Genomic DNA, 27,474 nt, shown 5'->3' on the forward strand with positions numbered 1-27,474 from the left:
GTGGTCCGCGCCGATGCCAATCGATATCGCTGGTGTCGTCGATCTGATGTCTGAGCGCACAACCCGTTCCTTACTGGCCACGGTGCAGTCCCCTTGTTGCCACCATTGCGCTCCCTTGACCAACCTCGCCGCCTCGATTGCCACTCAGACTGGCAGATTACAAGAATTTCCTTCGAGAGTCCAAGGAGAGCAGGTCAGTGAACTCTTAAAGGAAGGGAGGGGTGGAATTGGGGAAACGGAGTACGTCGCCAGAAAAATAAAATAACGCCCCCTACCCCATACTCTACCTTCACATATTGCAGACAGGAGTAGACAATGTAAAGGGCTCTTACCAAGCCTCGCGGTTCCCCCTCCCCTCAGCTGTAATCGCCTGCTGAGTCAGAAGGGCCGCAGTCGGGCCGCAGTCGGGCCGCAGTCCGCCGTTTCCAGCGGCGACCGTCTTTCAAGCTTACCGTTGCACGCATGCTGCTATAGTCGCAGCGGTTTGGTGCTGCTGCTGCTGCTGCGGCTCCGGCTTCCTGTTGCTGCTGGTTGTGTGGCCGTGCTGCTGCAGGCTGGGTGACGAGATTGTCTGGCACCTGGTACGTTGCACATATCAGTGCGGCACGCGCACAGAGTCAGAGGGTATGCTACCCTGACGCTCCTCCCACCCCCACATCCTCGCGCCTGTCGTGGCTCCATCAGAGACCGGCGCATCACGGACTAAACGCAGGACGGAAGCGGCAACAAGTGTGTCCAACACCGGGAGAGAGAGATATTCATTCGCTCGAGAAGAAGACTATCGAGGTTGATTTTGGGGGGAGGGATGCCGTAGTGGACGTTGTCTGCCAACAAAATACTTCGGTGTTCATTGTGAAGAGAGAAGCTACAATGGGAGACAAGCAGACGAGTCCCAGCAGGACTGGCCACAGAGGACAGCACGCTGGGCAGGTTTGATATTATCTCTACTGATCGTTAGAAAGGTGTGACAAACGTCTTCTGTACCCTCACCTTGCTTTGTGTTGTTCACTCGCCATCGGGGATGTGGGTGAGCAGCTAGCATTGCCTAACATCGTCTTGGTACCTTTGTTCAGGTATATGTAGGGATGTTAATACCTAGTTATCATTCATTGCCGTATCTGTTGGTGAATACACCTGGTTACCGAGTGTTGACTCATGTAAGGACTTGTAAAATATATTTCAAGCTTTGCTTTCAAGACGAAAGTCTTAGCTCAGTCTTTAGATAGGTCTTAGATACAATGCAAGAGTTGGGTACATGATCAGGTTATGAAAATAATGTATCAATGTATATCATTAGGCATTTCCAAGTCACTTTTACTACAGTGTGATTGGAACAATGAGAGAGAGAAGAAGAAAAAAAAAACGCCGTTAAGCTTCGTCTGTCTATATTGTCTTGATTACAATGAAAACGTTGCTTTAATAATTTAGCTTCCTGTGGGGCACAGATTTTCACGCATGCGTACAAGAATGTAGGTATTCTCGCACTCATACTCAAATAATCGAAAGGCATAGAAATTTCTACAAAATCCTCCATTCATCTTTATCCCACAGAAGTGCTGCCGTTCGTGTGTTCGATATTAATGGCGCCAATGTCTCGTACTCGGTGTCCGTAGCACGATGTCGTATTGATTGATGGAGAGTAGGAGACCTCCACATGAATGAAGTCTTACCCATGCAGGAGAACGAATTCAGCTTCCTCAGTCCCAACCTTATGAATCAAAAGTATTTTCATTCTGGTACTTTCAGCCTGCAAGTGAACATTCTCTCTGGAAAAAATGTTTTATATATGTCACGTGACAAACGTTTAGTGATGTTTTTGTATATCTGTCACGTGACAAACTTTCCTGCACTTACTCAACCGTTTGTCTATGTTTGTCCTTTACTGCAGGGAGTGAAGTCCTAACTTAAAGTATGTGGGTTTTAAATTGACCTTTGACTTTTAACTTTCATTGTTCGATGTCTCTGAGCGAGACTGTCTCACATCTTCTTCGTGCATCCTTAGAAATTTACAGAAATAGAAAAGACAACAAAGGACTTGTAACTCGGCATGAATTATGTTAAAAGTGTGTATCTATGTGAATTTCTGTTTGTAAAACTGTGTTTGTGGTGTTGTTGTTTCCATGAGAGAGAGAGAGCATATGTAATGTATGTAACATGTAGATTATAAGGATTGTTTATTATTTCTCTCACATTTTCCCAGTAAATAGTCGTTTGTATACAGCTGTAATTGAATCTCCATGAATCATCACGGACTAACACTCCTGTATAGCTGGCACACACAATACAGGAAGCTGGCATCACTATCTCAGACATGGTCTTGGAAGGCAGGGATTTAATTAATCCGCTGATATACGGCCCCGAGCTCTCGACCTCTGACCTTAATAACTTTTTTCTCCCGAAGCCGCCTGATGGTGTTACACGGGGCATTATTTACATCGTTTCCATATAAAACAGACACGCTTTCTTTTCTTTTTTATGTTTAGAGACAAGATTTTTCTGTGAAAGGAGCAGTTAATATGATAAAAATTACATTTGAGAAACGCCAATGGAAAAAAGTAAAATTTGGTTAAGGAATGTAAAAAAATAAAATGCAAATGAAGGGGGTTAAAAATGATAATTCAGAAAATGGAAAGTTAGACAAGCATGAAAATGGTAATGTTTGTGATGATAATGAAATGTCGGCTGTGGGGATGGTTGCTGAAAGACAGTCTGATATTCTCCCAGGAGCATTTTCATTCTCTTCGTTCTTCTGTGGAGGAGTTGATTGAAAGGATGATGACCTCAGTAGAGGCCGTCTTATCTGTCGACCTCTTCACAGCGTGTGAAATGTGTTACAGTTGTTATTTTATATATGCCAGATCCCCACTGCCATTAGAAGTAGTATTGATAGTATTTCGATTGTTAGAAAACATCGGGAAGGAAGATTCATTGTCGGCAGTTAGCTACTTAACTAGATATCAGACTTTCAAGATGGTCTCTTGCTGGCTCACTGACCAAACATTATCCTATCTGTTTGTTTATCTGCTTTTCCCTCCGTGCATCTTCCACTCACCCATTTCTTTCATCAACACTCAACCTTTCCTTTATTACCATTATAAGATATTTAAAACCAAATTTAACTGTGACATACAAACATGTGTTACCCATCATACACGAGTGGTTAGCAATATTTAACAGCTTATTTCTGGTACAAGTCCGTCGTTCTTTTTTTTATGACAAACGCTTTGCTGCAGGTCAGTGCTTGTTATGTTGAGCCACTCAGATTATGGGCAATAATCTCTAGCTCAGCGCCTTGCAGTGATTTTAAAGCTCATTAAACCATTTTATTTTATGTTCAGTTTGCAATTGAATTGCAATAAATTTTTCTTAAAATTTAACGACTGTTTAGCAGACTAGACATGTTTTTTAACATGATTGTAGCTAAATGACCTTAGTTCACTCTAGTTTGATAATATTTATGAGGCGTTAAACAATATTCTGTTCTATGAAGTGTTATGGAGGGTATTTTTCCATTCTGGCAATAATTCTAGATACTTTACTAGTCATTTATTTAGTGTTAAGGATTTAAACAAGGAATAATCCAAATTTAATGCAGTTTCTTACATCTGGTTGCAGATTTATGAAGGGTTCGACTGAAGTTCCCAGCGACTGTCTTACACACAACTATTGGCTGTAAAGGCAACTTTTCTGGAAAACAGTTCAAAATCTACGAATTTTATAATTAACAACAGTTTTGTTTTGTTAGGAACTTTGCATTCCTTTACATGGATCACACTGCCTGCGATAACAGAGGAGCAGCGATGGAAAGTTCACAATGCGATTCTCTAAGTTTCGTTGACAGAAGCCTAGGATGGCCTTAGTAGACCATTGAAAACAATTATTGAGATGCTACAGGACAGTTGCATCCTAGAGGGAAGAAAGACAACAGAATCTGTCTCCTTCCAGAAACACAACAGGTAGTATTCCATAGCCACGTAATATTCACGTAACTTCCTTAGGATAGTGGAAAAATACTACCTTGCAAGTGCTAGTCGTCCACCAAACCCGGGAAACGATCACGTGTCCTCCAAGATGGCGCTAGCCGAGTCAAAGCAAACGTACATTGAGATGATCCTGCAGTGGCTGATGAACAACAACAGCACGGGGCAGGTGGACTACACCCAGCTCTACGTCCGCCGGTCCGTGCGCTACGTCTACCCGCTCTTCATGTTCGTCTACGCCCTCGTCGGTGTCATCGGCATCATCGGCAACTCCGCCATGTTGGTGGTGTTGGGCCGCCGGCGGCTGTACCACGACCAGACCTTCTTCCTGATGGGCAACCTGGCTTCTCAGACCTCATCAAGTGCGTCTTCGTGCTGCCCATCACGCTGGCCAACCTCCTCATCAACAACTGGCTCTTCGGCTCCTTCCTTTGCTTCTTCCTTCCCATGATGCAGAGCTTCCCCATCCACGCCTCTATGCTGACGTTCCTCATGATCGCCATTGACAGGTCAGGAAACCCGAAATTGTTTTTTTGATGAGATCTGAATTGTCCCTGATCATATTTCTTGTTTGTTCTAAAATAGTTTACCTATATACAGCATTGTTTTATAGAAAGCATTGTGTTTATATAATATCTGTATAAAGAATGTCACTAATCTGATTCCCTCGTGTCTAATGTCTGAGGGTCGGTGTAAAGGCCACGGTACTTGATTACAGATTTCTCTAAGACTAATTAATATTAACTTAGTATGAGTTGCTTGGAGTCCAGTCGTACAACAAAAAAGAGCAAATCCCGCAGAGCTTTAAACTTTGGCTGTCTGTCCTCCCGATCCAGTGAACAAAAGCAGTTTCTCGTCTGTGATCAGTTTGATTATCGACATGTGTGTGGGGCAGAGATGACAGAACTTATTGCCAGCAATAACAATGTCACTGTGATCAAAGGCCTGAGGCTTCCGCTGCCAATCTCGTGATGCCACGTCAGGCGAGACTGGCCGGTATTCTTCGAGGACTCGTTACCGTCCTTTGTTCTTCCAGCGTTGTCTCGTCCTGTCCTGTAACAGTATACTTCCACAATTAGTCTAGTGCATACCAAAAATATACTTCCCGATCCTGTTTTGCTGTTATTTTTGATGGGTTTTTTACTACTTGAAGCCCTGAATTAGTTTTATTTGTCAGGATATGTTATAATCTAAAAACTTTTAAGGTGTAAATAACGAGTCGGCGTTATCACCAGTGTTCTTGAGAAGCACTCATGGACTCCAAAAAAAAAAAAAAAAACCACGAAAGAATATAAGGTAGTGGTAGAGAAGTTCCAGATGATTTAAAAGAGGAGATAGAGTTACTCTCAACGACGAAAAGAATGCAATATTGCCGCTGAAGTACGAGCATCTTGAAGTCCCTTTAAGTCTGAATCGGAGGGTCTACCCCCACATCCGACACCCATGAGCCTCCCATCTTTGTGTTCGGTGAGGGCCTTGGGGTGAGTGTGAGGCTCCGGTCTGAACGCCCGTCAAAAGCTGTTGCTCGCAAGTCCACCAACGTTCATCAGCTGTGACCACAACGGCTGTCCTCCCCCCTAAAGTGGATCTGAAGATGATTGGGTGAGCAGCACGATGTAAGTGCAACATTAGAGCGCTGACAAGCATGGCGGTCACAGCAGTCCTGCTGCTTCTCTTTTCCTGATAAAATGCTTTGCCTCCCGCAAAACAGTCTGTCCCAGCACGAAATGATGCTTGTGAGTTGTTGGATGCTTTTAATGTTGCTGGGTTTTGACCACAACGACTGTTCTTTCCCTCCAAAGTCTGGAAGTGCAAAGTAAAGGCATGGGGCAACTCGTTGTGAAGCCTATTCCCTTGACTAAAGATTTCTGTATGGTATTAGACATAATATAAACTAATTTAACGAAGGAATAAAAAAAGACAGAGGTCCACACACACACTCGGTGTTCTTCATGCACCCATTTACCAGGATAAAAATGTGAGTTAAATAAACACCAAGGGATGGGTGAGCAACTCTCCGTCTTTGTTCCAAGTTGTTTCCTATTTTTTTAATGACAGGTGATAATGACAAGGCGGTTTTAAGTTGAATCAATTTCGTTAAGTGACTGCGTTTAATATCGATGACAATTCCAGAATCCCGCCTCGTTCTTCTCTTTGTTTTTGTCTTTTTCAAACTTTTCTCAATTCATGGCGCAGACGGATCTGTCGTGAAAGGGCAACATCAATGGAGCTGAACAGACTCCAGACCTTTGCTAGCCAGTAGTCTCTACACCAGTAGTCTCTACACCTGACTGAATAAGGTGGAAGCGTTTCAGCCCATTTCCGTGCCAGCCTTTGGGAGAAAAACACTTTAATGGAAAAGTTTAACGGCCACGAATGTCGACAATTTGTACGATGACGCATCAGGTGATGAAGACCTAACGCATTAACGGAAATTCTAAACTAAGACAGACTGCAAGATATGTCTGCTTGTGTAAGGAGACGTGTCTTATTCATTTGTTTTCTTTGTCGAGAAGTGTTTTATGTGCCATCCATTGAGAGGAAATCTCGTGTTAATATGTTAATGGCAGTAAAGAAATTCTGAAAAGGTTCTGTTGCATAAGAAGTAATCAATTCCACCTAAACTTATTTTTTAGTCTACGCCTGTTTATATAAGTAAAAACCTAAATTAGTCTTCGTTAGTTCTTGTCATGCAGCTGTATCTTTCCGTCAGCTGTAGGTCTCCGTTACTTCATGACATCAGATGGAGTTGCCTCTACTGCAGCTCCTTGCACCCTCAGGCACGCGCACCACACACACAGAGCACCCAAGCACCCAAGCTTTTCCCCACTTTTCCCCATCCACAGAACTTGTTTACGTCAGCACAATCTCTGTGTTTATTTCTGTTACCCGTAATCGATGCACTCAGCCCTTATATAAAGCCTCTCTGCAGCCCCCGGTGCACAGACAGGAACGGGGTGGCGGAGACTGGACTCGAGCGGCCAGCTTCCCGCGCTCCTGGGTGGGTGGGTTGGTTGGTGGGGTGGAGGGCAGAAAGGGAGTCGGGGAAAGGGAGGCGAGGAGCGGCTGTGGCAAGTAATTGCGCAGCATCTCTCGCTACCCACCTCCGTTGGGAACCCTCCGTCTTGGCGCATGCGCAGATTGCCTGATCAATGCGCGGTCCCACTCGGGCTGACGTCGAGGTCTACTTGGTAATTGTGTTGAGCACGGCGATGGTGGCGGCAGGAGCGGCGTGGTTGCGGACGGCCTGCTGGCTGGCTTAGCATGCAAATCGCCGCCAACCTCCTCCTGATCGCCTGTCTTCGGGGGTGAACACTACAGCCGTGCTGGGAGTGAGGGGTCAACAGTTCCTAGTCACGCCAGGCTGCGGGTATCGCCCTTCTCCAGGCCTTACCTACCATAATCCCATTAAACATTCTGTTGTGGGTGTGTTTGCTCGTCCACGTTCGCCCATCCGTGTGTCTAATCAGTCAGTTTGTCAGTATTTGCATTTGTTTATTTACATAACTTTGTGTCGGCGTGTCTGTCTGTGGACCTGTCTGATCTCTCTCAGAGCCTGCATTCAGTCGACCATTGGCTACATTTCCACTCTTTGGGCTCCACCAGTGGCGTTTCGATGAGTACAATATCTTATAATGAGTGGGCTGGCAGTTAAACACTGAGGAGAAAAAAAGTAAAAACAGTATTCAATACTATTTTGCTTGAAGTGTTACAGTTACAGTAAAGCTAAATGCAATGTTTACACGATGGTCAAATTTACGGGCAAATCAATTAACACTCAAATATTTGTGCACAGTCCAGAAGCAAACACTTGCAACAAACTGAAGAGCACAAGGAAAAGCATTTTTCCTTCAAAGAACAGGACATACATCCCTACCAAAACAAATGTTTCGCGTTGTGTTTCGATTTATGGAGAAAGTGGCCAAACCAGTTAGATGGTGAAGACATGTGACAAAGTATCAGATAACAAAGCCGCAGTAACTAGAAAGATCCTCACAGAAAATATTAATATTCTGACTTCATGTTTGCATTATATTTCAAACTTTTTAATCCATGGAGCTTGAATATTATCTATTTTTATTTATAGTTACTAATTCATAATTTTTTATTTTAATTTGTATTTATAATTATTTGGTTTGGTGTCAGTCTATGAGCACTGCAGGCTTCCATCCAACTGTTTCAAAGCAATAGTTTAGATATCATGGACTTTCTACCAAAATTGCTTCTACCAAAACTGAATGAGTATGAAATGTTACTGTAGGTTGCTGTAGTTTGTGACAGGAACCTCTAAAGAAAAAAGTTTAATATATTCTGAACAAAGAACAATAAAGGAGTTGTATCTAACAATTTGTTCTTTGCACCTGGTAGCCCGGAAATAAAGAAAAGTTCATAGTGGCTTAGAGATGATGTAGATTAATTTGTTTTAGCGATTTCATTAATAGTGTATGAAATAAAACACTGTGAGAGACAGTCACAATAATAATGTTATTCATAAACAGTAAAACAAACTAAACTAACAGCATTATTTATATGTAAAAATTAACAATTCATATATAAACACCTAACAGTTTTCCGTTCTTTTTCGAATAAAAGATTTTTATAGTTAATTTAATTTTTCTGTTGTTTTCAATGAATGCACATTTAGTGTCAGATTGTGATTATATATTCAGCAAGTAAGATTTTTTATATTTATACGGGAGATTCATTTATACGTACCTCTCAACGAAACTCTTTTAACTTTTTTCCTTAGAGACAACAAAAATAATTCTGTGAAATGTTTTGAGTAAATGATGATGACAGAGTTAAACATTGTTTCTCTCCTGACATTCACCTTTTCTTCTCTTTTTTTTCATTTATTTAGCTAACGATCACGAAAGTCTGAAATAAAAAATAGGTGAATCTTGGGAAATTCATGTAACAAACATTTTTAGGTGGATCAAGGTGCTTTTTGTGTTGTGAGAATAGCGTGCAGACACAGAGGGTTAAACAACAGCCAATCCACGCCATCTTCAACTTTTTCTGATTAGTTTTAGTTGAAACATTCCTCGTCATCCATTGGACATGTGAGCCAAATTCTTGGATGCCATACAGACAAACATTTCACACCATAAAGCTTGACATTTTTGGGGGCAAACTGAGCCAATATTTTTGATATTTGGAGAATATTGAATACAAATCACACCAACAGAAACCGGACTTTTATAGAGATATCTATATCACTGGAGGTACTTCAGAAGCCATGTCATCCTCCCTTTCCAGGAGGAATCTGTGCTGCCAGAGAATGTGCTTGAGTGCAAGTTTTGTGTCGTCTGCGAAGCTGATGTATGTCGACTGTTTCTGCCTTTACAGCCCTCTGACCTATACACAGACCCTGTAGTCAGCTCGGTCAATATGCCGTTTGCTAAGATTACACGAAAAGTGGATAAATGTTCTCAGCCTGCCTGAAAGAATCAATTGATTCCCGCCCGTGTACACCCATTGATCCTGCCTGCATGGACGAATAAAAGATTCTGGCGCCCCTGTCTCGACCCACATCGGCGACATGGTTACACAAATACTCGGGCGGCTGGAAGGTTCCCGTTCGATCCTCGCCCCGCATGAAATTATTATCGGCAAAAGGAAGAGGCGAAGCTGCTGATATAATAAGGAAGGACTTGCCTTTATTGCCTTTTGGGAATGTTGAGGTATTCAGTAGACTCTTTGCTGCCAGATAGCATCACAGTCTGGTCTGGACACAGCAACGGTGACTATGACACACCAGGACTGAAGATGACACACCAGGAAATATTTCTAAAAAATTATGAAAATTATGGAAATGTTTCTATAACTTTTAACATGATTAAATATTTGAAAAATAAAGCAAGGGTGAGGTATGTCTATGAACAAATGTTTTGGCGATATGAATAATAAAGGAAGGGCGAGGTGGTCGTTTGACACTGATTCTGTAGCCTCATTCCTTACTTGCCACCCTGAATTACTAATTCTGGTTTGAGTGAGGGGTGCTTGGTTGTTAAGTTACCAAAGGCCTGTGGTGATGTGGTGGGTAAGACCCGCGGACATCCTGCTCGATACCTCTTGAATTAAAACGTCATTGCGGCGGGCGCGAGGCTGGAGGCCGAGGTCCTTATTTCAATCGGAGAGCTGCTTTTAATTTCCTGGATGTGGGAGGCGGGCCGTCCTCCCCAGACTGTCCTGGCCTGCGTCTGGACCATGGAGAGGAGGAAAATGAACAGGAACGCACAATGAATACAATCAGCATACATTTACAGACAAAAAGTCTCTGTAATCCTCTTTTGGTAGTCTAGCTTTCACTCAGGAAACTCAAAGTCTACACTTCTTTATTTTTAATTTCACTTCTACTACCACCACCACCGTCATCGTCATCACCATCATCATGACGATGGTTCTGATTGTTCAAACATAACGAACACGGCCTTTGATCATTTCTCTTGTCTGAAGCGTTTGGCAAACAACTTGTGTAGCTGGAAGTTTGTCCACAGCTCCGTGTTTGCCCCTGGCAGCTCGGGGGAACCTTTTACTGTGAGATCAATACGCAGGAGGACGTTGTTGCCTCCGAGGGTTCAGTCGCTGTGCTGTTGACGTACACCACGGCCAACTGTTAACGTTGCGTCAGATCCGGGACTGATAACTGCTTATTAAACACAGGCTCAACAGCCCGGCTAATTGGCTCGTCATCGTTACAGTGCTTTCTGTGATGTCACGTGTGCTTCAGGACAAAAAAGCTCGGTTTTGTTGTTGCCTGGTCCTTTTTTTTATTCTAGCCTCCATGTCCGTGTGGGTAGTGTGTATGTGTATATGCGTGTGTGGGTGTGTGTGAATGATATGTTTATATGTGTGGTGCAGAATATCAGGAGTAAGATTGAGTTCTTGCATGATTCCATGATTGGAATGATTGAACATCATAAGTGTAAAGTGCAATTTCTTGTTCTGAATTTTTATATTCCCCTTTTATTCCCTTGTGGTGTCCAAATCCTGTTTCGCTCGTTTTATTACAAATATTTATTCTACCGGAAGTCAGGATAGCGACTATAACATTTCGACCTTTGTAAGTCCCTCTGTGCTACAAGATGCATACCTCACATACAGATGTTTCTGGACAGGATATCCTAGTAGATTCCATGTCCAGCCCCACTGACCCCGACTACGTCAGTAACAAAGATGTTTCCTGAAGCCACAGAATGGACAACATCACTGATGTCTGGGCGGTAAGCAACCCCACTCTCCTCCATTGACGAGTGAGGCTGAGGCTTTCTTGACAAGTGAAAGCATCCAATCTGGCCTCCAATAACACTTCGGAAAGACCTGTCTAAAGAGATTGAGTCACCCTGGCTGTCATTGAAAATGGAACCAATGACATTTTCACAGCCTTTGAAGGAAACGTTGAGAGGTTTTTTTTTTCTTTTTTTTTTTTAACGAGAGAGAAAATTCAGGATCTGAACAAGTAATATCTTTTTGAACTGTTGTTGAAAAACTCTCCCAATTTACGAAGGAGGCTTGCTTAATGCTCTTTGTTCGTTATCTGAGACCAAATGACATTGTTTCCATATAAATGGTTTCGTTCGTTTTGTTGAGAATGTTTTCTGATATTTTTATTCTACCGACTAGCTGTTTCCTGCTTTTTGTGTTGACTCGTTTTCTCCCAATCTCATTTGTCTGCTGTACGAGAACGCCTGTCGTCCATCTTTTGTTGGAGTTCTTTATTCGTCATCACGAGGACCATCACAAATGCAGAGAGAGAGAGAGAGAGAGTGCAGTTGACCGTTTGTTGTAGATCAACTGTTGTTTGCTTCTGAAACTAATGCGGTCGCCGAAACAGATTAAACGCGAATAAAATGAAAATAAAGTAAAATCTTCCGGAGTATTTTGCATTTTGCTATTGTAATGGTGTCCAGAAAACCACGACAAACACAATCACCCCGGTATTGCACCATCCCCATCATCAATGATATGATTACAGCTTTTTGTACTGAATGTCTCTGTATGCACGAGGTGTGTGTGTGTGTGTTTGCGCGAGCGTGTACATCTATGTACATCAAAAGTCGGAGATACAAAACAGCTTTTACCTCTTTTGTGGTCAGGTAACGATGCCCGACTGTAAGTCTATGACAGCAAACAATCGAAAGACATCATGGATGGTAAGCAGTTGATCGTGATGGCTGATGAAAAATTATCGGGTGTGATTGAATCAAGTCCAGATCATGAGTTCTGTGTGCATTGTACCCACAGTTCATTGCGGCTCTTTAGGAACACGTTCTGATGTTAAAATGCTGTGCAAGCTTTTACAAACTATTGAGTAAAAGTTTAGTGCAAAATATTTTTATACATATGGATGAATATTTCTTTTCTGTTCTCAACATCACGCACAGAAAAGGTTAAAACCATGATGTTTCCATTTGTACACAAAATGTAGTTCCTACAGTTCTCAGAGCTTCCACTGGCTGAGACATTCCAGACATGAAGGTATCCTTGTACAAAGGTGACGTCAGTGTTGTTAGCCTCTTTCTGTGCGTGCTGTTGATGTAAATACTAGTTCGCACCAATAAAACACTAGGAAAGAAATTGTACTCTGATAATTCTTTAATACAGGAAATGGTAAGACATAGTGATCGCAATAACTAAAGTATCGACATGAACAATACAATACCTTGATTTAAATATAAAACATGGATTTAAATGAATTGTTTCAAAGTCGCTACATTACCGGAGTGCTTTGTGTGTGTGTGTGTGCGTGTGATTTCTCAGATTTTGTTTTAATTTTTTTAAATTTCCAACTAAATCCCTTTGGTCCTAGCAAACGATTGCCGAGTTCTGCGTGTAGCACTGACAATCTGTCTGGCCTGCTAAAAGAATGGCCTGTGTTATTGTTTAATCAATCATCTGCCCCGTGCGGTTGCTCTTGCTGAGGTCTAATGACGTCTGATCGGTTGTTTTAACGATTCTCTTCATCCCACGTGCCTTCTGGCTGTTTCCCTCCACCGGTCCTGAGTTTGAGTTAAAAACAAGTCCCCACTTTTCTGCCATCCCTCGTGACACGTTTTCATTATCTACACTCAGTCGATGTCCTGCATCTTTTTTTTTGTTAATTTTTACTGCTTCCTTTCTTCTTGACGGATCATGTCGTATACACAGGTCCTGTGTTTCTAAAGCAGCCATGCGGGGGTTTGTCCCTGGTTGTCTCACCATGTCTTGACGGATGAGGGTCGTGTCCTGCTGGTGCTGCTTGCCGGAGGAATGATTATCCAGCATTCGGTGCAGGTCACGATGAAAACTTCCTGCCGGGTCTAGAAACAATTCCTTTGTTTTTATATTTCATTACACTTTTTTCCAAAGTTGGAGTTAATTCAACGGTCTTCGTAACGATTACTGTGACGGAGTGTGAACGTGTGCTAAGTTTCTCGGCAGGTGAGAGAGATGAAGGTGAGGACGGGATGATGGAAGACAAACCATCGAGCGTCACAGTCTCGAACTCTGCGTTCAGGGGACAGGACTGGGAAGGGAGAAAGGCATCTCTTTGTCACATCTTCATTGCAGGGAACGTCTGAATGAATTCCTTGTTGAAAGAAAGGTCTGGGTTATGGTTCAATCTATTGACTGCCTCTTGCCTGTTCTTGCTACGATCCCAGTGACATCTGACCGGTTGTTTTAACGGTTCATTTTGTTGCATCCCACGTCCTGCTGGCGGTTTCCGTTAATCGCTCCTCATATCGACTGAACAGAAGCAAAACAAACCGGAACTTTACTCCTCACCTTTTATTCACGTCTTCATCGACTCGGCGGCAATTGTCCTGCTTCTTCTTATTCTCACCTTTCTCTTCCTTCTTCGCCGATCTCTTCCACTTACGCAGTGCTCGATACAAAAGTGCATTGCTCAGTTTGCAAACTATTCATCTCAAACAAAACTCCACGAACTATAGAACAAAGCAAACAATAAACTGTGAAAAAACTTCAACAAAGCGTTGCATTCTGAGAGCAGGCTGGAGTTCTTTGTTCCTCCTTCTCTCTCTCTACCCCCCTCCATGTTTTTGTCGGTTTTTTTATTAATTCGTCTCTGCTTTTATTATTAGAAGAAATGTCATCCCATTTATTTTCTCCGCGTTTATGAACATTGATCCCCACAATAAATCGTTTTTTGTTTTATCAGAACAAAATGTGCAAACTGAACCGTCGTTTGCGTGGGAAGGAAAGCCGGAGAGACAGAGCAGCCAGCAGATGTAAGCATCAGCAATATTGACTGTCTTTGTACTCCACCGGCTGTTGACATTTGAATGGGAAGAAACAGTAAACCGACAATCCCGAGAGACACAAAAAAACAACAGCAATCTGCGCAGCTGAGAAGCTACCTTTCGTGATATTTGCAAAAGCTTGTAGTCAAAAAGTTTCATCGGCTAGGAAAGGATGAGGTTGCGATGCTCGACTGTTTACAAGATTTTCTCCAGTCGAGGACGGTAGAGGCGGTTGTTGACTCCATGTTCTAAGCAAGAACACGTTTCTCAAAGACCTCCACCTGACGAGATCAGGATTTGCAGGAGGATATAACACTGTGCCAGACGATGCAGATGTCTTTAAGACAAACGTTTATACAGCAAAGCCAGTAAAAATGTTTGAAGACCAGAACGAGGGCTTCTGGCGTTCGTTTACCGCGGCTCCCTCTTTGTCCTCGGTAGGACAAGAGTTGTGGATCCTTCCGTCCATCAGTCTGGAATGTGAGTTTTATGTAGTTGCCTTCGAAGGAGGTTCGTTCAACCTGGAGTCGTCAAGAGAGGAGAAAGATATAAACAGGAAAGAGGAGGAGAGGACGAGGATGAACAGCCACGTTGCACTCGATTCTCCATGAAGTCGCTCATGCTGATGTAGACGATGAACAGGGGATGAACACTTTGAAAACTTTTATTGAAACCTTCACTTTCAAAGATTTCGAACTCAAATTTCTGCTGAACCAGTGACTAGACTACGTTGATTTAATAATTTATTATTGACAGCTGGAATTAAACTTCTGAAAACTATTTAGTTTGACAAACATTTACATTTTTTCGATCACTTAAACATGATGATAATGCGTATTTTACATAACAAAGAATTGCATTATTATTGTTGTTTTCTTGTTGCATCCGCGTGCGAAAGATAAGACGACATCGAAAAAAAAAAGAGTCAAAAAGAAAAGAATTCCAAACTAATAAGAGAACTGGACTGGGAACCTTTAAATTCAATTAAATATAAAGTCCTACTTACTATTAAAATCGCGTCCATACCTTTTTTTTTTTTTACTTTTAAACCGACTTATGTCGAACTCCATTACATTATTGCCTCTCACTTTGAAATTGCTCCTAAAAAGGCTGCCCCACTCTCGCTCTATCTTTTTATAGCCTTTTTCATCATTTTCATAGCCCTAGGCACGAGAATCTTATTTTGAAACTATTCCGTGAGACCGTTGACATTCAGCAGATGTGGAACATTGCAAACATATTGCAAACCACTGCCGGTCCCTACTCCTGGCTTCCGTTACTGTCTTTCGTGACTCCTGTCGTTCTGTACACGTCCACAGTGCCGTTCACATCGCGGTCTGATGAAACAGAGATAAAAGGAGAGGTGGAGAAGGGAGGAGAGTTGTCTCCTCACACTTCAAAGCCGAAGGCATTACCGCGGCTCCATCTTTGTCCTCCGTAGGACGTGACAAGAGTTGTAGATCCTTCCGTCCCTGACTCTGGAATGTAGTTCCCTTGGAAAGGAGGTTCGTTCAACACTTGCAACCAGTCTGGAGTGGGGACTTTCATCCCCACCCCGCTGCACCCTGACCTCAGCATCCCCTCACCCTCAAACCTTCCTTCGCAATGACCGTCCATCAGTTGGTCCAGCTCCTGAACCTGCACCGAGTGCTGAATGGCGTCAGTCACAGCACAGTTGGGGGGATGGGTTGAGGGGGGTGGGTGGGATGGAGGAAGAGATTGAAATTACTCCCCTTTGTTGTCCTCATCACGACCACGCTGGATTGGCTTCTGCCGCTGGCTGTCTATGGAAGTCTAGGACAGACTGTCCGCGAACATCTCGCCGCACTTTTCTCAGATGCAATTAGTTGTCTCCCAGCTTTCTGCTCTTCTCGGATAGAGAGAGAGTCTAAACAATGAATATCCCATTACCTGGTGAAGACTACTTGTCTACTCAACATCATGGCTGCCTTTGTACACGTACACCATAGACATGTGGTGCTTTTGAATTTTTTGTACATTATTCTTAGTACACGCACTTTTGCTAATTTTCTGAAGCATAGACGAAAAAATGTTTATGTATTTTGTTGACGATTTTTAAATACTTTGTAACAACAGCTTTTGATACTCAGGGTGATAAGTAATAACCAGCCTACCCTTCGGTTGCTTTTAGCACGATTGGTTAGAACTGCTTCTTCTTTGCCTACAGGCGGTGGTAGTTATTGGTAGATATTGTAGTATAATAACAGTGGGAAGGTGGGATAGAAAGAAGAAAAATAACAAATAAAAAAAAAACCCCGAATATATACATATATATAAGAACAGTTTCTTTCAGGTGAGCGCCGATGTACAACACGTGATTTGGTATTTGAAGATGTTTCAGTCGTCACGAGAAAACAAAAGATGGGAATTGTGTTTTTCTCTCAGAATCATCTTCTGCAGCATGTCGATGAGATTTCTTCTTACTCCTATAATTTTCCCATCACTGCAGCCATGGGAGACTTTAATCACTATTTTCCTCGACTTAAAAACATCCTTTTCATTCGCTGCATGTGCTCGCAGATTTCCGTGACAGTGTCGCATCTTCCTACAATACAACCGCTAAAAATGAACTCCTGGCTCCGGAGGAGCGTGCGCCAGTCCCATCATCCCTTCTGGCCGGGATTCAACGACTTAAAGAACAAATTCTCCCAGCAAGTTTCCTTAGCAGCGCGTGCAGTGCTCCTGCCCGACAGAGGAAGAAAGTTCAGTTGGACGAAGCTTTGGCAAAAACGCCGGCATCATCATCATCATCATCATCACATGACACCGCCCTGCATTAGGTCTTCAGCGTCTGCTGGCATCTCGGCAGGTACCTTTGTACTCAGTCACACTTGGCACAGCAGTCACAGTCTTGCCGGCACCTTGGCCTCAGACCCAGAGATCTTTTAAATGTACCTAGCTGTTGTGGAATACCGGTGTTTCCTGAAGCATAGTGTCTTTTTTAAAAAAAACTGTCTCTGTAGGATGAGGTTGTGGAGCGTTGCAGTATCTGATTGGTTAGTTACTCCTGAACTGCTTGTCTTGAAGATGGCGTTCAGGTCTGAAGATGACAACCTCCTGGGTAGATTCTGGAGCACAAGACGTACAAGACAAAGCAAAAAAACAAAAACAAACAAAAACAAAACAAAACACAAAGCAAAAAAAGAAAACCAACAAAACAAAACAACAGCAAAAACAACAACAAAAACAAACCCAACAAAAAAACAGTAGAAGTGGCGTCTGTATCCTAGGAGTAAGCCAGTAAGGAGTGAGATGTGAGACACTAACAAGTCTCTCAAGAGTTATAAACGTGGGAAGAATAATTGCCAACTTCTTAGTTGGGTTTCAAAATTTCGACCTGTAACTGAAGATTTGGAAACCTTTTTATCATTTGATTTTTTTTTTTTAAGCAAACTCAAACACCATCCCTGTCATAGAGTGTGTGGTATTAGAATCCTCATTTAGCTTTTGTGAGGGGGACTCCTGCTCCCCTACCTCGTTGTCATGCCTTCGGGGCTCGAAAGCCAGTCCTCTAGTAACGACAACCCGCTCCCCCACCCAGTATGAATGAGATACCCTACACCAGGGGTCTCAAACTCATATTAGCATGTGGGCCGCAGTGGAAAGTAACAGCCAGTCAAAAGAAAATGTTTTTTCATTAAATTTTACGAACACAATTGTCACTGCAGTTAAATACTAAAATAACGTTTTTATAATTAATAATTGAATTAATTGAATTGCATTTGAATAATTTTTTTTAATCAAAGCAAACATCATATACACCGCGGACGTGGCCGCGGGCAGCACAAAAATGTTTCTCGGGCCGCATACGGCCCGCGGGCCGCGTGTTTGAGACCCCTGCCCTACACTGACTACCCTGTCTGTGCAGTTTTTAATGTTGAGGGGGGACGTGCCACCTAAAGGTTATTTCGAACTGTAGGGGAGGGGCCTGTTTACGAGATGGAGGGCGTAGGAGGAGAAGGGGTCAGACGAGGAAGGAGGGCCTCTGTTCTGGGATGCCGTGGGTGTTATTACTGTTCTTGGTGACATGAGTTATTGTTCCTTTCTCTGGAGTGCAAAAGGCCTGTGTCATCATCTTCGTTGTTGTTGTGTAGGAGGATGAAGGCGATGTAGAGGATGTTTCTTTATCTCTACATCAGTGTCATCGAAACTGGACTGTTTTTGCCATTATCACCGTCGTCGTCATCATCTTGTAAATGATTCATTTTCTCTAGAAGCTGAGAGATAATGTTCAGTAAGGTTAGGAAGAAAAAGACAGATCACTCTAACGGTCATTTGTCCTGGACGGAGGTTAGAAAATGATATTCAAGGATATTTTAGGCAAGATTATCAAGTGAGACATCATGATACAAAGCGAACGATGACTGTAGGACCTTGACTACAACTGGTGTTGGGGACGGGCTGAAGTTCACTGTCCCCTTTTTTACATTATTTAATCGAAATCAATACATTTTCTGGATTGTTTACCGTGTCTAGGGTATATGTTTGACTTCTCCCCTCCCAGGCACGAGCTAGATGTGTTGGGTGAAGTATTAAATATCGTGTCAATGGAAGGTCAACAACTGTCCTTTGTCAGGACACGAACAGGCATTGACAACAATGACAAACAATGCGGCGAGTGTGTTGTGCCTGTAGCATACATCCATCTGTCAACACGAAAACTGATTTTTATTTGTTTGTGTGCGTTTCCATTGGGAACTAAGTAACAAGCTCTTCCTCTGTGGGAGTGTGTGTGCTTCTGTGTGTCTGTGTGTGTGTGTCTATGTGTCTGTGTGTGTGTGTAATTGTGCGCGCGCATCAGACAGGTCACGTGACATTACCAGTGAAAGTGCATCATTGTTGCGTTACCTCTCCCCTGTGTGTTAATTATATTTCCACCTCGTGCAGCAAAATAAATAAAGGGGAGGAAGTCATGGCCAGGGGAGAAAATGAGGATGGTTCGTGCTTTAATTCCCGCTACATGAGGTGACGATTAAGTGACGTGTTGGAGCCCAATGAGGTGACGTGTGCAGAGAGAACAACAATCAATCAACATCAACCCCAAAAATGTATTGCAGCCATCGATATGCGACACGGGCTTGAGTTCAAATCTCACTACATCCTCTATTTCCAGCTTCATTTCATCTTGCTCACAAATGTCAACATTTTAAAAAGCAGCAGCACCACGATTGTGCTGATGTCATCAACGAACTTCTTAATAAAACTCAGTCAAAGATGATGAAGTATCATCTACGTGTACCTTGCAACGATCTGAATACGCTCTTCGGGGAAACATTCATCGAATTAATTAATGGCTGAACGAAAGTATGTCTGTTAGCATGAGTTGTGATGGAAAACTCAAACAAAGTGATTAGGGACATCGCAGCCTGCGATCTGTAAGTGGCTCACAGGTTCTAATGCTCAGCAGTGAAGATGAAGTCTAGCACATTCCTTCCACCCGGTCCCTGTGAGGTCAGAGTCATCAACTGCTGGGTGGACAGGCTACCGAAGTCAATGCTAATCTGTCTCATCATCATCATCATCATCAACAACAACAACAACAACAACAACAACAACAACAACAATGAAGTTAAGAGAAAGTGGAATGCAGACAATCTCGACAAACAGGAAGACAAGCTTGTTTACACACGTCAACAACAGAAATGAGTAAAGGTCACGTGATAACTGGTGCAGACGTAGTCTGGCGCTGAAAATCCTCGTGTTGAATTACGGAATGCGTGTTCTGCGGGAAAAGCAAGCGTTTTGTCATCAACTACCCCACGAACTAATACCCCTGGACTGCTGGCAGACGATGTTTTCCAGTCAACTACTAAAACGAGGCATTAGACGACAAAGCTTCCGGTTTATTCACATTTTTTGTTTTGGGCTCGCCGAGACTAACAGCGGAGAACTTCGCAAGAGGCTAAGCGTTGGTCTCGGCATACAGCAATCCACCTACACATATCCATGACTATCCGAACATCTGTAATTCTCTCTTTTTCTCCATCTTCGTTTCTTGAAAGGGTCTTCAACCCACCAAATCAATAATTCAATTCAATTCTTCGTTTCTTTAACACGATTTTTATTCTTCCTTTCTGCAGTGCTGCAGGACTGATGAAAATCCTTATTTATACGAGCACTGCTCTCTCTGTACTCTAAATATTTTCCAGACAACTAACATCGACATCGTTGAGTATCCGTTACATTGCCGACAAAAACACGACAGGTTTTCATCGATTTTTTTCTTTTTATATCTCCATTGTCCGATTTTTCTTTTCCCTGATCGAAACTGATAGTCTAAGGTACTGAAACTCTTGCACAAGGTAGAAAAGTCAGTGCAATGGCCTCGTTTTCAAGACATTCTGCTGACACAAGCTAAAAGCAAACTTCACTCGGCTAATTATGACTTTTTCTCCTCTTAATATTTTTATATTGCATCTGTGCTGTCGTTGGGCTGAACAAAAGATAATACTTGAAAAAAATTCATATTTCTTGGAGTGTATTCTTAGTGTCAAGAGTAGTGTTTTCTTTCTTTGCTTTTTGATGAGTATTCCATTCAAATTGTTTTGCAGATACCGGCTCATCCTTCATCCATTCAAGTCGAGGCTCCCGGCAGGCTTGTGCATCATCGCCGTGTGGGTGGCTGCCGTCTGCATGGTTCTGCCCTTTGCCATCTACATCAAGTACATCGACCTGGGTGCCACCCTGGGTTCCGACTTCGACGGTGTCGGCATCTGCTACGTGTCCATCGAGAAACGCATCGAGGAGTACATCCGGGCTCTCTTCGTGACGCTGTACGCCATGCCGCTGGCCGTCATCGCCTTCCTCTTCGTGTACGCATCTCGGCGGAACTCAAGTCCCGCGAGGCCACGTCCATCTCCATCCACTTCGCGTCGCAGGGCGGCGGCGGAGGCGGTGGCGGCAGCAACACAGCCGCCTCATCCGCCGCGCGAGACCTGATCGACCACGCTTACAAGGCTAGCGGCACGTGGTCCACGTCACACGTGACCTCAGGGGTGTCCGGAACCGCTGGGAGCGTGCGGCTTGACCCCGCGTCTTCCGGGCGACGAGCTGCCGCACCACCTCCACCACCATCACCACCCACACCACCATCACCACCACCATCATCATCACCACCACCACGGCCACGGCCACGCCCACCACCACGGAGGAGGGAGTGGTGGAAGTGGAGGAGGCGGAAGCATCAAAGCTGGGGGATCACCCGGAGGACACTGCCGCGACTCCCGGCCAGGATGAAGCCCTACACCACCGAGCGCTCCACGCAGGACTCTGACGACGACCTGGACCTGGCCAAGGAAAAACGCACCCAAAACTATCTCATCACCATGACGACCGTCTTTGCCATGTGCTGGTGCCCTCTGAACATCCTCATCCTTGTCAACTACTTTGTGCACGAGAACGATAATAACGAAGACCCGTACGACATCACCTACATCACCTTCACCTGGTTCGGCTTTCTGAGCACCTGCACGACCCCCGTGCTCTTCGCCTCCTGGCGGATGTCCTCGGCCACCAAAGACAGACTCCGTGGCTATTTTCGCTTCAGCAACAGGCGCCATAACTCGGCTCAGGTAGGCTAGCTCTTGTAAAGACGGTTAAAGACATCCGCTCAGGTTGACTAGTTAAACTCGCTGTCAAACTTTAACCCTCGTCCAGATGTCACTGTGCACTGCTGTTTCCAACGACTCCCATCAGCTCTGTGAATGCTGTTGATCACGTGAAGTATTTGTCTTTCTGTCATAAACGTTTCGTCGCAGATGTCTGCTGTTCCTTTATTGCTGTTGCTCCTCTTCTCATACCTACACCGGCAAAGTGTCTCCCGAACATTGCCAATGCACAATCTTTATCTCATCCCCAAGTTCTTGGAGTTTCAGGAAAGAACGATAAAGAAGTTTGAATAGAACATTCTCGTGCTTGAGTGTTTGTATCTTTTGTCATACATAATATTCGCTTAGGGCCACCTCACACTGTGCTGTTTAAAGCCGCCATTAAGGGGAGGAGGACGAGACAAGGGTCATTATCAATTATCTTTCAGCAAGACAGCAAGTTTTCTTCTGAGCTAAAAATTTTCTGGATTACGAATGAAATAATAATTTTAAAGAAGAATTTTTTAAATCGAGAAATATTCCAACATTGAAAAAAATTCCAGACAACGCTCGCCGGTACCATCAAAAAATCAAAACAAAATTTTTGCTATCAAATTTATTTTTCAACCCTAATAGAAAAAATGCAAACAAGCCAGAATCAAAGATCTGCACATCAACGATATAGTTTGTCAATCGTTGCTTTATTTTAACCCTTCAATTCCAATCATCCAGTGTAAACAATCCAAAAGAATCAAAACAAAACAACATGATCAATATGTTAACTGTCAAAAAGAAATTCCCGAGTGCAAATAACGAACACATACCCTGTCAGCCAGGATCGTTTTGCCCAGTTCGGGGTGGGTGGAAGCTAAAATCAATGAAAATGATGTATGGCGACCTGGCAGTGTTTGCTTGCTTCATGCCCAAGATGGTGTACACAAAATAATTGATAAGGGCTTGCTAAATCCGGTGTTTCGAATGCTATTTTTTTCTCTTTTTCAGCGTCGGCGGTTTCAGAAGCACTACTTGAACGGAAACTGCAGTAACCTGTTTGAGGAACAAATGATTATGGACAGCCGCTTGTCAAATGATGCGGAACATGTATGATTTTACTGGCGTGAAATTTTTGTGGTTGTGTGAAGAAATTATGTCAGTTGAAGCTGACCGGTGACATGGCCGAGTTAAAATCCAGACAAGAAATTGGAATGATTAATTTCCTGTCTCGGAAGAAAAATGCGTGAAAAGTCACGATATGTCTTCGAAGTGAGGTTTTCAATGTAAAAAGTCTTGTGAGTGCTTGTGTGTGTGAAAGAGAGAGAAATGGATGGAGTGCGTGCATGCATGTGTAGAAAGAAAGGAGGGAATGTTCATGAATTTAAAAAAAAATATTAAATTGTTGAATTGCTAGAAACCTCATGTCAACATTGTCTTATAATATTAATCTGCTGTTTGCAATATTTGTATTATGTCTGTGTGTGTATATATATATAATATTTTTCATTTACATGTTGGCTTAAGTGGCATGATACATAATTTATTCATCTCACATGTACAAAAAATAAGCTCTCATGTCACAGCCGCAGAGAGGATGGAGAATTCACCATTCTTTGTTCTCTCTAAAAGAAAAATTCTTCTGCTTCCTATTCTTAGGTTTGAAATAATATTACAAGTCTGTCCCTGGCACTTCGTCTTCTCCAGAAAGAGCATCCACCCAGGCGGAGGCTGCACGAGTATTGATCCAACGTCTGTCCATGACGTCATGACACTCACGCATGCGCAACAGCCTGCCTCCCACACTCCAGCAAACAGCAGCTCGCGAGCGAACACACACACACACACACGCACGTGCACAAACACTAAAATACAAACATCAACACACACGCTCGCGCACGTGCGCACCTCCAGAATATCATTCATGCTTTCAGCCTGTGTGATCGTTCACGTGCAACGTGTCTTCTCCACAGGAGAGCTCGATGGTCGCTCAAGACTGTTATTGCAAACAATTTTATTTTTAAGCACTGCTCCCGGTTACCTTTTCTGTGTTAAATATTTTTTTCCGAAGCATCTTAACATTGTCATCATTTTCATCGCATTTTGAGCACGGTATATATATATATATTCATACTATTGTATAAATTACTATTTCTCCTTGTTCAGACTGTCTCAACAAGCCGTGCGTGTCTCCTAGAATGTATTTTGTGCCGATACTAACCCAAACCCAAATTCTAGCAGCCCTAACCCTGTGTTGGTTTAAAATGTTTCATATCAGGACGTGGTTTTAACATTTTGCAGTTAGACACCTATAAGAAAATAGTCAAACCACAGAATTACTTACATCTGACTCACCCTTGTTTTGTATGTTTGATACGTGTCGTAACCTGAAGGTAGCAAGTTTTAATAGGTTTACAAATGTTTTAATAATCTTTAAATTTGTTTTAATAGATAACCTGTTACAAAGCAAGAAAAAAGTTACTTTTGTAAGAGTGAGAGAATCCAGAAACATGAAGATAAAAAGATGGCAGCATTATTCATTTTTGTTTAATGAGAAGAGCCCGTTAATGAAGGGTACAGCTGTCATGAGGTTTGTAAGACGAGCCCTGTCTTGCCCACATCTTGGACAAAAATGTTTCAGAACGGGGTGGTGATGTGAGGGAGGGATAAAGCTGTGTCGTTAGTAGTTCTAACCTTCTCTAAACCTATCTCATTAAAGTGAAATAACATCAAACGGGTATCAAAAATAGAATAAGACATAGTAGTCTTACAATCGACATGATTTAGTCAAGGGTCAACTCTTTCTGCTCTTACCTTCCGCAAGATCTCTGACGGAAGGACAGAGTGCTGCAGTTGTGTGTTGATGTGATAGTCAAGAAAATGTGATAGACGTGGTGGTGGCTGAGCCCGGTGGAGGTATGAGTTGTAGTCTGCATGTGGTCACGTGGCCTAGCGCTAAGGAGGATAGGGGAGGACAAGCTGAGTGCATTGATGTGACTGAGCATGCGCGTGGCACGATTAAGGTCCATCTCTATCTTCCAGAACACAAAAACAGAGCGCACAAACCATTTTCCTCGGTTTCTCTATTTTATTGTCACATTCACAAGATTACAGTGTGTCTCGCACGCCTGGACTGAGTTATAAATATTTTGTAAATATTTTTTCAAGCTTCTTTCATTTCGCGTTTCACAATGTTTTAAACTTCCGCAGCATTTTTCTCATTCTCATTAAACTGCAACACAAACCCGTGGTTTATTGCAATGTCTTTTTTTAAAATTTTTTTGAACTGCATTATATGAGTAACAAAAAGACATTTTTAATGCTGAATATGAGTTGTATTCATTTTCCATCGTATATAAATGAACATAAATAAGGCCAGGAAACGTTTGTGTACAAATTATTACTGTTGTTATCAAAACTAATCATGCCATGATTCTTTATTTATGTCTCACCTTTCATGTCTGTCCATGTATTCCACGCTTTGCCGTACCTCCACCCTCCCAAGCATCCCATCGGGTAAATCATTGTTACATCTGAGTAACAAAGAATTCCTCCTCTTGTTTTTTAAGAAGACAGGGAAGAAAAGTAAACAGTTGGTCTTTCTTTTAACATGTTCTTATTTACGCCGTGTTGTCAAGAAAAATATGATAAGCAGAGTTTATGTGGATATTACAAAATAGTGAATCCAGTATAGTAGAAGTACGAGGTTCATCACATTACTTATGAAGGATACATGATAAACGTGTGTCAGTAATGTGAGAGCATTTCGTCTCCATGCTAGAAACAAGCTCGTGATAAAGCAAACCGTGTGACACACAGAAAGGTCCATGGACCTTGTAACACCATCTCCTGCCACCAACCCCTACACCTTTATAAACAACACGAGAAACAGGTGACAGTCTGCTAGGCGATTCCTGAACACAACTCTTAAATAAATGACAAGTAACAGTGTTTATGTGTCTCAAATATCATTATTTATTTATTTATTTATGAGGAAGTGCTAGTTCGTTGCCATAGAACACCTGCAATATTTGTAGTTGTACAGGTGTACAGGGTGGCACTCGTGGCTGTGCGTCATTTCAAGACCAGCAAGAGTTTCTGGACTTGTTATCAGCTCTATATTTTTAAAAATTGTTCCTTATCTTAAGACTGAGTCCTTGCAGTCGTCCCTGGCATCGCCTGATCGTCAAACATATCGAGTGACGCGTGTTCAGTCTTCAGCGCCTCCGCTACAAGAGAGTTCCGAGTTTCCGTTAGCTTCTTGTCGTTAGGAAGATGACGAACGTACGACTAAGGGTGCAATAGGGAAATCTCGCAAATTTCCGTTAGGGGTTTTAAAAAATATCTAAACAATCCAGTGTAGATTACAAGGCATGAATGATCACCCTGTTAGTTTTTTTTATCCTAAAGAACCTAAAAAAAAATACAAACTCGTCCTCTTTTTCTTTCCTTTCGCACTTCTTTTTTGGTCTTATCCTTTGGTTGTTTAAATCGAACATGCTATACATTTCTTTATGTCGCTTGTGTGGAAAGTGCTTGTAATACAATGATCAGCTTGACACTATTTCCCTTCCTATAGAAGTAGACACAATGTGTGCTTTGGTTGCTGCTGTAGTGGCGACAAGTTTCCTTTAAGTCCCAGTGGTATTACAAAATTTTCCTATTAATTGTTAATAATTTTATTACTCGTTGATTGATTGTAGTGGAGCAAATTTTAAAGTGGACAATTGACTGGCAAAGTTGTTTATAGTGTTAAAATTCCACATTGTCCACCAGCTTTTTTAGCAATTGTTTCTGGACCTAGTGGCACAACCTGACATGTCCTAGAGGGATGCCTGGTAGGTGCTCACAGAGTGCCAGGGGTAGTCATTCTGGGCTGCTCTTGTCACTCTCAAATAAAAGCAGAAATCAGCAATGAAATTCTAGCAGTTTAGTAATCACAATATATTCTGTTTCATGCAAATGCGGTGCTGTTTACAAACGTTACAAGTAATGTTTACTGGGGTTACTTTCTACCCACCCTGTAGTTGCTACACATCCTGACAGTCTTCATCTGTCATAGAAGTGTTTGTTTACCCTGAACACCATCAGTGCTTGACTACTAACCTACAAATGTAGGATCCTCATAATTTTCAGTTATGTCTGACATAAGGACACAAAGGAAAACACAATATGAGGTTGGAAAATACTAAAATTAGTTTGGGAATCTGTTAACCCGTGGAGACCGAAGATGATGTTATTATTCGCTAGTGTAGCTACACTTTGGAAGAAGTAAACCTTCTTCAATGCCCCCAGTTTGTAAAATATTGTATCCATCTCTCTCTAATGATAATACAGCTGTTTATCATGTGTACATCCTGTCATACAAGCTGCTATGTATAATCGCATGTACGGTTTATATTTTGTGCAGCGATGGAACACGTGGCGAACACGCCGACTGTTATTGTTATCAAACCAAATGAATATATCATTGCTTATTGTGATATTACCGAGTGTTACTACATGTGCATTGATATGGTTGATCATATGTTATGTTCTCGCGTGGCGCAATGCATTGTTATGATTATTACAAGACGTTGACTTCTTTGATGGTTTGTGTATCGACGTGTGTCACGTGAGCTGTTCATGGAGCAAATAAATCTGAAAACTGTT

The 27,474-nt window shown here is 42.5% G+C and overlaps 1 protein-coding gene across 1 annotated transcript; it reads left to right on the forward strand.

Moving 5' to 3' along the window:
* The first annotated feature begins 396 nt into the window (after positions 1 to 396).
* Positions 397 to 27,474, forward strand: LOC112565083 (prolactin-releasing peptide receptor-like). Its single transcript, XM_025240336.1, is given in 6 exon segments — positions 397 to 930; positions 3,616 to 4,321; positions 4,324 to 4,489; positions 20,797 to 21,055; positions 21,058 to 21,816; positions 22,834 to 27,474. Coding segments are annotated over 5 exon segments (1,539 nt in total). The 5' UTR covers positions 397 to 930; positions 3,616 to 4,071; the 3' UTR covers positions 22,939 to 27,474.

Source organism: Pomacea canaliculata, linkage group LG5 (genome assembly GCF_003073045.1).
Source record: "Pomacea canaliculata isolate SZHN2017 linkage group LG5, ASM307304v1, whole genome shotgun sequence".
Classification (NCBI taxonomy): domain Eukaryota; kingdom Metazoa; phylum Mollusca; class Gastropoda; order Architaenioglossa; family Ampullariidae; genus Pomacea; species Pomacea canaliculata.